This window comes from Cajanus cajan, chromosome 10, assembly GCF_000230855.2.
Source record: "Cajanus cajan strain Asha chromosome 10, NIPB_CcT2T_4, whole genome shotgun sequence".
NCBI lineage: Eukaryota > Viridiplantae > Streptophyta > Magnoliopsida > Fabales > Fabaceae > Cajanus > Cajanus cajan.
The window spans coordinates 21,951,326-21,966,764 of record NC_138526.1 but is presented as its reverse complement, the minus strand read 5'-3'; the positions used below and the strand labels follow the sequence as shown (position 1 = coordinate 21,966,764).

At 32.4% G+C, this 15,439-nt stretch overlaps 1 protein-coding gene across 1 annotated transcript; it reads right to left on the bottom strand.

Annotated features, from left to right (window-relative positions):
* Window positions 1-8,932: 8,932 nt before the first annotated feature.
* On the bottom strand, window positions 8,933-14,085 carry LOC109796458 (cation/H(+) antiporter 28). The gene is made up of 4 exons (XM_020356130.3): window positions 13,564-14,085; window positions 12,204-13,214; window positions 10,893-11,489; window positions 8,933-9,684 (listed from the first exon to the last, which is right to left on the bottom strand). Exons 1-4 carry the CDS (start codon window positions 13,741-13,743, stop codon window positions 9,082-9,084), a joined length of 2,391 nt encoding a protein of 796 aa, XP_020211719.1. The 5' UTR covers window positions 13,744-14,085; the 3' UTR covers window positions 8,933-9,081.
* Window positions 14,086-15,439: the final 1,354 nt, after the last annotated feature.

Below are 15,439 nucleotides of genomic sequence, written 5' to 3'. Positions count from 1 at the left end.
CATTAAGATGTGGTTTTACGCGTATGAGAGTAGTCATAGTACTCGTAAGTAGAAGGTTGATAAAAATATCATGACGAACCAAAAGAAGTTAATCTATCAATGTAAACATTTTCTTCCTGAAAAATATGGGAATCTTAAAATCGCATTTTAGTAACAACTATTCCGTAGATCCTAAGGGATAATATGTTCATTAGATAAAAATATAAAATCACCAAACGAGAGTCATATTTCACCAAAGATTGTGTCATCTAGAATTGTATGCTATAGAAATTTCCCTCATGAATGTAATGAGTTCTGTATGAAGAGTGGTCCTAATGAGAAACCACTAATGAAGATGCTATGATGATCATGAAAAATACTTCCACTAGTTAAATGCAATGAGTCCTAACGTTAGAGGATGCCAATCAACCCAAATAATGCAACTCTTCTTAGGTGCCCTAGTAGAGTAATTCATGTTATGTACGATGAGTCTATTTGACCAATCCTTAGAGAAACACTTGAAAATTGAACTTGAGACAAAAGTAGAAGATATAATCAAATAAATGACATGAGATATAGTAATTATCTTATTTTGAAAATGAGACTATTATGACAAAACTAAACTACCCAAATAATATGCACCAAAGCAATGGAAAGAACGTTTTTCAATTGATTGCTCCACTGCTGTTGGAGGACCTTGAAGAGACTCTTAGGAGAGGAAGGATCCAAATGAAAATGGAAAATGCCTTGCAGCCAAGACCAAATAGTAAGAGCAAAAGGGTACTCAAGAATAAAGATGCATCGAAGATTCAACATCAACACCACAAAGACCATACATAGAAACTACTGTGATGCCACGCTAACATAGGTTTTTCATTAGTAGGTATCTTCCGATGTAGTTAACTCCAAAAAATAAATGATCTAGAGGGTGGGATCGCCCTAGACCAAATGTTACCAGACCAAGCAAATGAACTTCCCTTTTTCCTACAAAAGGAATAAGTTTCCTTGAATGTGAGCATACTATGAACAACTAGAGCCCAAACTGGTCTGTCTTTTTGAGTAAGAAGTGTGCAAATTTTTGACCCTTGCTGAAGATTAGGAATGAGTTGCAATTAGCAAGATGAGATACACCACAAATCATTTACCATAAGTTCACCAACCTTTGTTTGTAAAGCACGACAATGAGCCTCCTCAAGACCAAGATGACTCACAATAAATACCTTCATACACCAAGTATCAATCCAAAATTTCACTTGCATCACCACACGAATTTTTAGCACACTCGCTCTCACATAAGATGAGATACACCACAAATCATTTACCATAAGATCACCAACCTTTGTTTGTAAAGCACGACAATGAGCATCCTCAAGACCAAGATGACTCACAATAAATATCTACATACACCAAGTATCAATCCAAAAATTCACTTGCATCACCACACGATTTTTTAGCACACTCGCTCTCACATAAATCTTTTATAGTCGAACACTTATGATTCTCATGCAATTTTTAGGAGGACAACCTTTAACAACCCCCACTATAACCTACAACTCTCATGATTTGCGTCGAACTACCAACTACAAACAAACATGCAACACCATCCACAATGAACATTCAAACTCGAGATTGTCAACAACACAAAACACGATTTAATAATCGGGGGCCTTACCTTTACCCCTACCTCCCCGCAACCAAACATACCACCAACCTCAAAGGCCGTAGATGTATCTTCAACAAAAGAATCTTCAGTATTATCCTCATTAATAGAATGGTCATCCCTTACCAACTCTCCCTCAATGACATCAAGATCGACACTCAACTTAGTATAAGGAAACTCAAGCGAATGATACACCACCTGAAACACAACTCTATAGAACCCAGGTGATAACTCCTTAATTGGGTTTGTCTACAACTTTGTCATCCAAGACATATACCTTCTAATCTACAACATCATCAAAGATCGCTCAAATGACAACTTCTCCACATCCTCTACATATCCTTTAATCTCTAACATCGCCAGGGACCGCTCCACTAATAACTTCTCTACATCCTCTACTTACATGTCAAACACATGCACAACAACATTCTTCTCAACAGACAAATTCACCACTTTCATTGCCAACAAGTCACCCCTTTTCTTATAATAATCCTTCAAATCCTCCAAACTCTTCCTCTCAACCCCAAAACGTGTGCAAGCCACCACCAGCGCCATTCTCTCCAAGTGACTAGCATCCAATTCTAACCATAACATGTCGACCTCCACCTTCAAAGCTACCACCTTTTCTCGCTTTAGACCATCATTTGGAACAACTTCTCCTTTGATAAAAAATCCAACCATTGCTTACCAATGCCTGCAAGAAATAACAACTGAAGAACCACAAAGGGAAACAAAAAACCTTGTACCAATACAAGTACCAAATTTGATGCATATCATTTATTGCCTATCAATGCAACATAGAAAATCATCAAATCGTGCATTAAATGCTATACGACCCCATAACTCACATCTTTCCCACTTTTGCGACCTTTATGCACCACCCAACTCCAATCCTAACTCTCATGTGGCCATCCACTTTAATTGAAAATGTTTCAGCCTAAAATTGATAGTATGACCTTCACTCACTAATTTAACTATAACTTTAGTTTTAGACATCTTTTTTGGGTGATTCTATCAACATTTAAAAGCTAACATCTAGGACTACAATTCTTATGAAGATCACAGAACCTGATTCTATCAATATCATGCTCGGTGTGGCATTTATTGCACCCGACATGAAGAGGACAACACCCTCTCAAGTGTTCTAATGCCCAATGTGGCTAAAGTCACACCCAACGCAAAACAATGTAGGAACAACATCAAATGGTGCCTAGGACGACTCAGTTGACGTCTAATGTGATATCAATTTTTGAAAAACTTGCAAGATGTGCAAAAACCACACATTACAAATCCCAAACTCCAAAACTTCAATCCAATCCTGTTGGGGAAAAAAATACATATTAGAAGGGCGGTTGAATATTATATATCAAAAACTCGCACTTTTGAAGTGTAGTGAAGTAGTAAAAACTTTGATAGTTGAAATACTGGAAAGTAATCAGACAAAGAAACATGAATCTTTTCTGAAACATAGAGTCTACGTCCAGTTCTTAATCCAACCAAATTGAGTTCCACTATCTTTTTCAAGATACAAGTATTCTTTCAACAAGCCACTTCGGACTCAACCAAAGTAGTCTTTGACTTGCCTCTTCAAGCAACTACCCAAATATTCTTTCAACAAGCCTCTCCAGGCTAAATCACCAAGTATTCTTTTTAATCAAGCCTTTCTAGGCTCAAACACTAAGTATTCTTTTGAAAAAGCCTTTCCAGACTCAACCCTTACAAATGAATTTGAAAAGAGTTACAAAGATAACTTCTTTTCTTCTTAGACATGATGTTATGAAACTTAAGCACAACTAGTCTACAAAGAACTATGTACAAGATTTACAATGAAGAACTTCTTTGTAGTACTTCAACTTTATGTGACTCAGTGTGTTTCTCAATATGCACTTCTTAGTGAATGTTTTTCGCTCTTATTGACAACACTTCTTTCTATATCTCGTGTATTCTTCTTGTTATTGTTTGAAGGCTTGATCCTTTTATAATAGTTTCGAAGAAGATGACCGTTACAACAACTTTTGAGTTAAACTCTTCAATTTTCTTCTTGAGTTGCTTCGTTTGTCTTCTTTGCTGATCCTAGAGATTACTATTGATGCATTTAATGTAAACATTAAATGCCTTTCAGTAGGGCGTGTCTCTCTTATTTGATACTACAAACTTCTTATCACTATTTTCTTCTAAAATGAGTGTGGTAGATTTAATCTCTGCACATAGCAGTTGAGGTCAGAGCAGAGTAGTCTTTTGTAGAACCTTTTCCGTGATATCCAAGATTTTGCCTTTAATGAACTTTGAGAGCTCCAAAGCTTCTTTCTTGTTCAATCTTTTAAGGAATAACGTATTAAATGAAGTTTAATGTTAGACTCATTTTGGAAATATTTCATTTAATGTCCTAAGATAGATTGTATGATTCGTCTAATTTCCTTAATCTAATAGATGATATATATTTTTCACATTTCGTCTAATATGTTATATCTTTTAAAAGAAGTTAATTTTTTTTGTCATCATTAAAACTTAAGGGATCGTGAGTTATCTTAAAACAAGAATTTTGATTTAACAATATTCCCCTTTTTGATGGTGACAAACATCCAAAAATTTATTCTTTGTTTTATTTGAATGTGATTTTCTTTTTCTGAGAAGACGAAATGAGTGTTCATATTTCAAAAAGAGTTTATAAGATGTATTCAGTTAAAAGATTATCAAATTGATGTGAGTTATACATATACAAGATACAAGAAATTATATGAGCAAATTTAATTAAGATATGATATTTTTCTTATGACATCTGATTCATCATATTTTCTTTGTCTTACCAGTCAAAGGATATTGCATTTGATAGGCTAAGAATCAGAGCATAGGGGAAGCATAAAGAGCTCCCCTTGAAAACATGCATGGTTGAAAAATTGATGTAATAAAGCAACATAGAAATATATTTTATTATATCAAAAATGTATCTTGAGAAGTAGACAAGGAGGAATAAAACAAAAAAGGAAAGAAAAGGAAATTGAAAATGTTTTGAAAATGTTGCTTCTTCTCCTTCGTGTGAAAACGTTGATTATTCTTCTCCATTTTTTATCACCAACAAAAAATGGATTTGGTGTGGTGTGGTGGAAGAACATAGAGAGAATGAAGGAGCATAAGAAAGAAGGTGGAGTGGACGAAATGGTGGAGAAATTTGGGAACAAGAGGGTAGAGACAAAATGACTTGGCAAAAGATTCATTTGACTTAGTTGCCCAAAGACTAAAGTTGGCATTGGAGCAATGTCATGAGAAGGAGTGTCAAGGAAGACTAGAGTGCCTGGTCAACCCAATCAAAGGAAGCGATTGGAAAGACATGAAGAGAGTAAATATTTAGGTAGGATGAGCACAACAAAAGAGATGTTAGAGAATTTGAATTTGATGAGAAAAAGATAAGAGATGAGTGAGTTTTATAAGCATAAAAAGACATCGAAAATAAAATAATAAAAATAAAAAATATGATGTAGAAGGTCAACAGGTTGGCGAGATGACGTGACAAATGAGAGAAGATTTGATACTAAGTTGACAAGTCTCTAGAGTTTCTAAGACTTCCACTAAGTATTCTTGCGAATATCAATGCTCTTGACACACTTAGACAAGCCGTTAGTGCATATGAGCTATACAAAGTTACCATATCAGATTTATGCCAATGAAATATGATAGACGTAATAACGATCAGATGAAATATGCAGTATGAGCAGATGAAACATTGTAAGATGACGCATGAAACATCTATTCTAGTACAAATTTTAATCCTAGGTGATTTCTAATGAATATGAACCGCTCTTCAGCTAAAGCTTTTGGAAAGATATCAACTCACTGATGATTAGTGTTAATAAATTTTATGTCAAAAATACCTTTTTGAACATAATCACGAATGAAGTGACATGTTATCTCAATATGCTTAGCTTTAGAATGTTGAATTGGATTTTTAGACAAATTTATAGCACTACTGTTATCACAAAATACATATATATTAGATTCAAGACTTGAGTAGTCTTCTAATTGATACTTGACCTATAGTAATTGCGAACAACACCCAACAGTTGAAATGTATTATGCCTCTATTGTTGAGAGGGCTATAGAGTTCAGCTTCTTGCTAGCCCAAGATATGAGACAGTTTCCCAACAAGTGACATCTTCCTTTGGTGCTCTTTCTTCCGCATAGCCTCTATCATAGAACCCTGCTAACTTGAAATTGTTGTGCTTTCATAAAACAAGCTAAGGTTAGTAGAACCTGCTAGATATCTAAGGATTCTTTTTACAGCTTTTAGATGAGACTCTTTAGGATCAGATTGAAATCTAGCCTAGAGATAAACGCTGAACATGATATCAGGTCTACTTCTAGTGAGGTAGAGTAGGAATTCAATCATGCCTCTATAGCTCGTCTGATCTACAAACGTTCCAGATTCGTCTTTTGTCAACCCTATAAATGGATGCATAGGTGTGGGCATTGGCTTACACAGATTCATCTTGAATCGTTTGAGAAGTTCCTTGATGCATTTTTGTTCATGAATGTAGATCCTTTCATTTGTCTGCTTGATCTATAGACCTAAGAAGAACTTTAGTTTTTTCATCATGCTCATTTCAAACTCGGTCTACATTAGCTTTGAAAAATCCTTACAAAGATATTCATTAGTAGCACCAAAGATGATATCATCAACATATATTTAAACAAAAATAAAATCAATTCCAAATTCTCTTCTAAAAATAGTTGTCAACTTTGTCTCTCTTAAAGTCATTTTCAAGTAAAAATTTGTTTAATTTGTCATACTATGCTCTAGGAGTTTGTTTCAAACCATAAAGAACTTTTTTGAGTTTGAAAACATAATTTTTGAACTCAGGATTTTCAAACTAAGAATAATAATTTTAAGATTTATGATTTTCATAAATCCTAATTTCCAAATATATATATATATATATATATATATATATATATATATATATATATAATATTTTACCTTATATCAATCGTCCACTAAGTTTTAAATATAGAATTAGATATACTACTTCAAACCCAGTTGATATACTAACAATTATATTTAAAACCTATATATTAACTAACGTATACATTAATTATCAAATCAATCAGGATAATGAGAGAGAGGTTAATCGGTACATCACTTATTAAAAAAACTATTATTATTATGATGATATATTTATTTTATTATTTAATAAATTAGAAATTTATTTGTAACAAATTAAACTAAATCTATTATAATTTGATATTTATTTTATTATTTGAAAGAGTTATTATTATTATTATGCAACATTGATATATTTTTTTTACCCGCATTGAAATAAATTAAAATCAAACATAATCTAGGTTGTGATTTGTAGTAAGGGAAAATATAAAATTTCAGTCTCAACATCATTTTTTTTCAAAATTACAATAACAAAAATAATAATATATGCATCCGTAACTTTTTTCGTATTACTCTAATTTACAAAAATATTTTTACCTACATATTTTTTACATATCACACTAATTTACATATTCAATTTGAGATAGGATCATCTCTCATAAAAAAGAAATATTAAGTAGATGAGAGTGAAACTTATGAAGGGATAAGCGAATATTCGTGGTAATTTAAATCATTCATAATTTGTTTCATGAAAGTGTTCTGTTGATTAATTTTTTTTTTTATTACTTACGACATAGAATCGAATTCAGTTTCCATTTTACTGAAAATTTGGTGATTGTCTCCAACTTTATATAATGTCATGTTTTGTGTTGCACGATCAAAAGAGCTTATCAATAATTTTTAGTGGCATGTCAAGTTCTCTACTGAGTTAGCCGCAGGTAGCCCCTAGTTTGAAAATTAAGTGGTTTCCATCTCCATCGGAATGTTATAAACTCAATTGTGATGGAGCTGTTAGAGAAGGTGGTCTAGCTTCTTAGTTCTTGTGATGGTGTGAATCGGGATCTTTGTGATCAGTATGTATGTGCCCTCTGTATCAAACTAGGCATTTGTTCAGTGATACATGTTGAGTTATGAACAATTTACTATGATCTAAAGGTGATGCAAGAGAAAGGTCTTCTTAGACATGTTTGTTTTAGTTGAGTCTGATTCTTTTTTGGTTGCAAAATTTTTAAATGATGGGTGTTATAGATATCACCTTTGTTATGTCTTAGTTAATAGAGTCTTAAACTTAGTGAATCCAGATTCAGAGGTCACTTGTTTTTATATTTTCTGAGAAGCTAACTAAGTTATTTATATTTTAGTCAAACGAAGTGGAGTTATGAGTGATGGATTACATATTTTTGAGGGACCTTCCACTACATTGCGTGAATTTATATCATAGTTAAAAATTAGAAGCAGTCAGATGAAAAGATAAAAAAAAAAAAACCAAAGAAAGTAAAGTTACAGATATTTTAAAAATTAAAACAGTTAAATAATATGTATTCATTTGGAAGAGGAACTCAGTTCCCTAGGTAAAGACTAGACGATTGTGCAGTGAAATATGAATTAAAGAGACCACAATATGAATTATCTTATTTGATTTGATTTTATTCATAAAAATTACAATTACAATGAAAATAGGATTCGGATCTTATATTTTACGCATATTACTCTAATCTATCCGCCACAAGTGGACCATTATAGTTCTTTCATTTTTCATTAAAGGGACCAAATTATGAATATTGAGTTGACCAACAGGACAATAATAGTCAAGCCGTTCATATTTCATTTTGAGTTTTTTTGTATAAGTTTTAAGTCACTCAAGGATCCAAGATAAAATATGGAATTTACTCTTTCTAACAATTACCACCATAATTTGTTTCATGCAAAGGTTTTCGCCATATCCTAAATATCATTTACTTTGCAAAGTAATATTGATGTGTGTCTTTTAATAAAGTTGTTCGAATTTAAATTTTGATTTTATATATGAAATAAATTATGTTGTGAGATAGATACTTATTTTACCTATGTTTATAGGTTTCAACAAATTCGATAATATATATTTCACATCAATAATACAGTTGAATTTGGACACTGGCTGGATTCTATTCATTAACATCAACCAAATACATTAGGAAATATGTTTGTGCTAACTCACCATTGAGGCAAAGTAAGAGCCCTCGATGAAACACACAGTAGAAATTACAAACCATACTTCCTACAACAGAACCATTGTCATATTTACACTTTGCTGAGAGTATCATTGCCTGCATATTCAAACTTTGAATTGCAGACAGAGATGGTGAAGTTTTCGAGGACTAATAATGTACATTGAAGATGCTTATGCTGAAGAAAGTCATGAGCATTAGAAGCCTGAGTAAACATGAAGATGGCACATTCCTATTGCTAGATGGAACTTGAATAAGATGATGTTATCTTTACAATTTTCATCACTAACTGACTCTAGCAGTTACCTGTTTCCTTTCTACAATTAGTATCTACTTCTACACTACCTATCCATCTAACATCATATTATAGAAAAGTCTTCATCCAACCCATCTATTTCTCCTTTAAGCCTATGTTGTTGGATGATCAAAACAGAAATAGTGGCTGAGAAGTCTGATCCTGAAAGAACATCCCCTATTGGTCCCAATTCCGGGCACTGTTGCCAATCATTCATGCCCAGTGTCAAAATAGAGTTCATTCCTCCTTCTCTTCCAACAATCACCAATGAGTATTGCCCTTCAAATGATTTGAGAGTGGAGAAGGTCTCAGAAGCATTTGCAAGATGCTTCTCCATGTAGGAAATCCTACCTCCTAACACATGCCTCTCATAGAACTGTGTAAAGCATTCATCATCCGACTTCATCTCATTCTCCTGCTCTGGAAGGATGATCCTGTACAACGTTGAGGATTCTATGCTGGTATCTACCAGGAATCTTAGTACTGTGAGCTTAACTTTTGGATGCTGCGCCACACGGCTAGCATAGGCAAGTGCTTCCCTATCATCTTTTCCACCAATGAATATGACTGCCACATTAAGTTCTACTTCACATTTTGATATCTGTTCAAGTGATCCAAAGCCTCTGTCTACTAGAATCCCAACAGAACAAGGGGCACTTCTTAGTACCTGTGCAGCAAAACATCTATTTAATCAATGTCTATTGAAAGAGTTAACTCTTTGGTACTAATAGACCAAATTCCATGAAACTTGGAACAAAACAATTGTGGTGGGATATGAAACATGAAACATGAAACATGAAACTTGAAACAGTTAACTATGATGCTATAACTTTAGTAAAATACTGTCTTTCACATGGTGGTGGTGGGATAAAACAATTGTGATTAGAGTCAATTGGGATCAAACAATTGGATTTATTATGCTATGCCATTGGCTTTTGTTTTAGCACTAGCAATTTATGAGAGATATTGTTAATACTTGCTGCATAATCCCTATTGATTATTTGTTTAATACTAATTTAGTTTAATTACCATTTTGGTCTCTATAGTTGTACAAACCTTACCTTTTAGTTCTTATAGTTAAAAATGTTTCATCTTAGTTCTTATATTATATCATTTTTGTTTTCTTTTAGTTCCAATCGTCTATTAGTATAGTTAAAGTTTTTAAAATTATAAGGACTAAAATGAAAAAAAATAATACGTAACTAAAATAAAATATTTTTAATTATAGGGATTAAAAGATAAACTTCATAAAATTATAGGGACCAAAATGGTAACTGAACCTAGTAATTTTTATTTTCCTTTTTGAAATGTATGCAATTAAAAATTGAGGCTCTTCGAGTTTTAAATTTAGAAAATTAGATACTCTTTCTAGAAGTTTATCATGGAAAGTGACTTTCAGCCACTGGTAATGCAATTACAAACAATCTTTTGACCGTGGGACTTTTAAGCCTTATAGGTTGGTACGTTGATGGAGCTGGATGCAAAGTGCAGGCTGCATATGAAATACAAATTAAAAATAGTGTAGGTTCTTCAAATCTTGTTTAATTCCACAAAACGATAGTTTTTGAGTGAGTAGTATGCTATATGTAAGAAAATATTCTGTGTATGTTTGGTTAAATTTCTCCATAAGCACTTCTAAGAGAGAAAAAATGAAGGAAAAATGAAATATGTTTTTCCATAAGTTAAAATTAATTTATTTATGCACAAGTTAATTAGTAGAAGCTATCTCTTATGAACTTGTCCAAAATCTTATTTTTATCTCTCGCATAGTTTTAGTATATGGAGAAGTTTATTTCAATTTTTCTTTTTATTTTTCACACTTAGAAGTGTTTGTGGAGAAGCTTATCCTGGAATAAAAGATGTATTTAGGTTTACCTTTCTGTTCACGTATCTGAAGCCTGAATTACCAGCATCAAACTTTCCATCCTCACGCTGGCTCCTGTGGAATGGCAATATGACAAGGGCAATCATCAAGTCCTCTGCCAAAATGCAAATGTCTGCTGGCATGGTAGTGATTGTTGAGAGTGCCATTGTTCTTTTGAGTGTAATGCCATCATCATTCTCCATCACATAGTCTTGGAATGACTTGGTAACTTGTTCTCTCATGTCCATGACTTCCTTGTCTTTCAATGTGGTTGCGTGCAATCCTTCGTCCCTCTCCAATGAGTCTGATAGTTCATCAGTGAGTTCAATCATGTCAGTGACATACACCACAATGCCGGCGTCAGCGGTTCCTCTCGTGATCTCAACCAAGTTGATGGAGGCAGGAACATTCTGAGGCCCTTGAACACACAGGAGGATCCTCATCTCACTTGAAGGGTCAAGCAATTGAATAGCCAAACGATGTGTAGGTGCTCTTTTCTTTGCTCTTCTAATGATGTTTGCCACAATTGCTGGGGCAGGCAAAGCTGTTAAAAAGGTTGCCATTACCATCACAATGCCTGTGGAAACACTTGCAGCACCACAACCTATCTGGTAATTAGTAGAACAACAAAATATGAGCCTAAGAACTTGAAGCAATCCAATGGCAAACATGATTTCAGTTACTTTTGTGTTGTAACAATTCTAAAAGAATACATAAATAAATAAATATTAGTTATTAGTCTTCTGCATACACAATTTCTGGCATAAGCTTCATAATTTTTGGATCCTATATTTTTTTGTAAATGACACGAGTTTTCAGATGCATGATAATACTTTTATCAAGTAGAAATGGTCCCCATGCCTTTCTCATAGTTATAAGCTACATCAATTTACACATAATGTATTTAAGCTATGGGGATGAAGTTACTTCAAGAGTGACTCTCGACAGAGTTACTCCATTCAATAACTCACGGTATGTATTAAATTTCAAGGATCCAACCATAAATTTGATTTGAATTTATGTAACAAAATATCAAATAACTTTCAAATTTTACTAAAGTTTATACTTAATTTATTCAATAAGAACTAGAAATTCAATGTACACATTGAGTTATTAAGTAGAGTAATTCTAGCTAGAGTTACTTTTAGAGTAACTTTGATCCCCACCCATATGAGCTATATGACATTGACATGCATATCAGTAATTGAAATCACCAAGTTACACTGAAATTTCATCATTTTTTCACACAAGGATCATGTTGGTCCAGAATGTGTGCTATAACAAACCCAAAGTGGCAAGAAATTATAAGCAGAAAGACTAACCACTTTGATAGCCAAGTAGATATGCAAATGGCCCTTAGTGACAAGAAGCAATCCTATTGCAACTGATTCAGGCCAGCGAAATCCCAGCATGGCCCCAGCGATAATTGTTCCAGCAACTTTTCCAGCTGTTGCCACTATCAAGAGCGAAACAAATCTGACCCATGTCAAAGGATGACGTACATCAAACATCCTGAAATTGGCCTCATACCCCATCCACAAGAAAAAGATGGGAAAGAAAATAGAGGTCAACATGTAGTTGATTCTTGTGATAACCCATTTGGAAACTCTACCCTCCCTTGGAACACAAAGGCCTACAAGAAAAGCACTCAACATAGGGCTATAATCATACAAAGTGGTGAAGGCACACATTAACACCATGAAGGCTAGTGAGAGCACCAAGTGTGGACCCTTCATGGGCCTACCCTCAGGGTTCTCATTGCTAACCCACTTCATAAGCATTGGAGAGACCATAGAAGTGAACACTACTTGCACCAAAACTGCACACCCCATTTTGATGCTCTCCCTAGGTTTAGGCTTAAAATCCATCATTTCTTGAAATTGGTTACAATATTGTGGCAATGGCAGGATTATGTACCCAATTGAAAGGATCAAGTAGCAAAGAAAATCTGAGTGCACTGCTGCTCCAATCATAAGCTTGCCAATATCAGACTTTCCTATCTTGAGCTGAGTCATCAAACGAGTGAGCACAGGTGAGTCTGTGTTAGTGAGCATGGTGGCGAGGGAGAGGGTAAAACCCAGAACCCTGTGTTCACCAGGGAAGAATTGGAGCATTGGAGCCATAAGACCTGCAACGATGAACGTGCATATAACTCCTGAAACAGCAACTTTTGTGTACTTAGCTGGTCTTGCAAGGAGCACTCGTGGATCCATCTCTATCCCCAATGCAAACATGTAACACATCATTCCAAAATCTATGATGAACCCAAATGTCAGGTTGAATTTCTGAAACAGCCTTCGCACAATTCCTATGTTTCCCACAGTTAGTCCTACCTGCATAAACCAAAAACAATATCATCACTAGCATTCTTCATTTTTTTTTCTCTTCAATATCTTTTTAATTTCTCAAATCTACAATAAATTTAAGTTTAGTTCCTCAAATTCAAAATTATTATTATTTTCATATAATTTAAAGAAAATTTTATTTTAATTCTTCTTTAAAATAATTATCTCAGATATGTCATTTTCAATTATTTTATTAAATATATGAGTGATTAAAACAATTGTTTTTTTTTTAAATTATATAATAAACATTCATTTTAAATTTGAGGAAGAAAACATAAATTTGAATAACTAAACACATATTTAAACATGATGATGAAGGGAGAAAGAAGAAGCTCACCATTATGTCTGAAGTAATGCGAGGAAGTTTATAAGGCTTTAGAAGAAAACGTAAACCATTGCACGCAATCACCATCCCCAAATATATAACAAAGTTTTTAGCTACTTCCAAAATGAGGTTACCTAACTTGTCTCCACACAGTGTTGTCTGCGTACCCACCACCGCCAAGTTGAAAGGCATATTTACAACCAAAATAGTTTAGATATATTCTTCCTCTTTCTTTCTTTCTTTCTTCTTTTTTTCTTCTTCTCTAGATTATGATCTTGTTTCTTCTTGTTTAGCAGCATTGGTCACCAGGGACAACATTTTTTTCATTCTTAGGTTTGTTTTGTTTTGTCAATGGATAATTGTCTCCGAAGCTTTTCCATGAGTGGCTGTGATTCGTAGCTTTGTTTCAGGAGACACTAGAGGAGGATAACATGCCTTATGTGGGATGTGAAATTATGAACCGAAAAACATGGATACATCACAAATCTTCCATTTCATTCTTCTCACTAATTAACTGCATTCTCATAGATCATATTCATTTTCTCCTTTTCTTAGTGTTATTCAGATATAGGCTATCCAAAGTTTAGGACTCAAAAATGTTCAAAATGGTTATTGTTTGTGTTGAGCAATAATTCTCAATTTTATTTAATCATTATACTTAATAGTGTAAAAAAAATATTTTGTGTCTTCGTGGTATTTTTTTAAAATGCACACAAGTTAGTAAGGTAATGTGTAGCGGTGAAGAAGGAGGGAGCCGTCACCTCTCAATGTTTCTTTTTTTACACAATTAAAAGATATAATTGATTGTTAGTATAAATTTTTTTTATACTAACAATATATAAATAAATAATTAATTATATATATATATATATATATATAGTGGTAATTCAATAATAACTTTAAGAAAAGATCTTTGTCATAAAAAAACTTGTGTGACCTTTATTAATTATTATCATCCAATTTATATAAAGAGTTAAAATTTTAAAAAATAATGTGTACACTAAAATAAACAATTACCTTTATATGTAATATAAATATATAAAGGTTATTTTTTATTTTTGTGTATACATTATTTTTTATTTATCATTTTAACCTTTTAAATGAAGTGAAAATAATGATAATATTTAAGAAAAGTCAAAAAGTCTTTTGCTATAAATTTTTTCTTATAAACCTGTTTTTGAATAACAATATTTATTCACTAATACCACTAAGGATTCATTTTTATAGGATATGATATTATATAAGAGTAAGATAGTGTACGAGTAGGATATGCTAAGAATAGGATAAATTTTACTCATATACAACTTTTAATGCATATCATTATAAAAAATAAGATAATATTATTATGTTATATGTTTTGTATTTAATTTATACCAACAAAATATTATATAAAATCTATTCAAGTAACAAAAATTATGTTTTATTAAAATTATGTATAACTTTTTTATAAAATCAAGTATTAATTTATTTTTAAAAAAATTAAAATTAAAAATATAATTTTACCTCTATATATAATATAGATTTTTTATTATTTATGTAGTTACTTTTCTTAAAATTATATAATATTTTTAAAGTTATAGTTATTTTCAAATATTTTTTAAGAAACTATTTAAATAATAATTTTTTATTTTAGTATTTTTATTTTTACATGTCAAAATAGTCCCTATATAATAAATACGAACGAGTATTTTGCGCGATAATATTTTTAGGAGTTATTCTTCGATGAGATGACTTTTAGAAATTCTTGTAACTTATTATCTGATTCAATTTTATATTTATTTTAATACTTTTAAAATAAGTTATCAATAGATAAAAATAATTTTGTGTTACAATATAAATTACTTATCTTAAATTTAAAATATAATCATATGTTTAAAAAAATCTATTT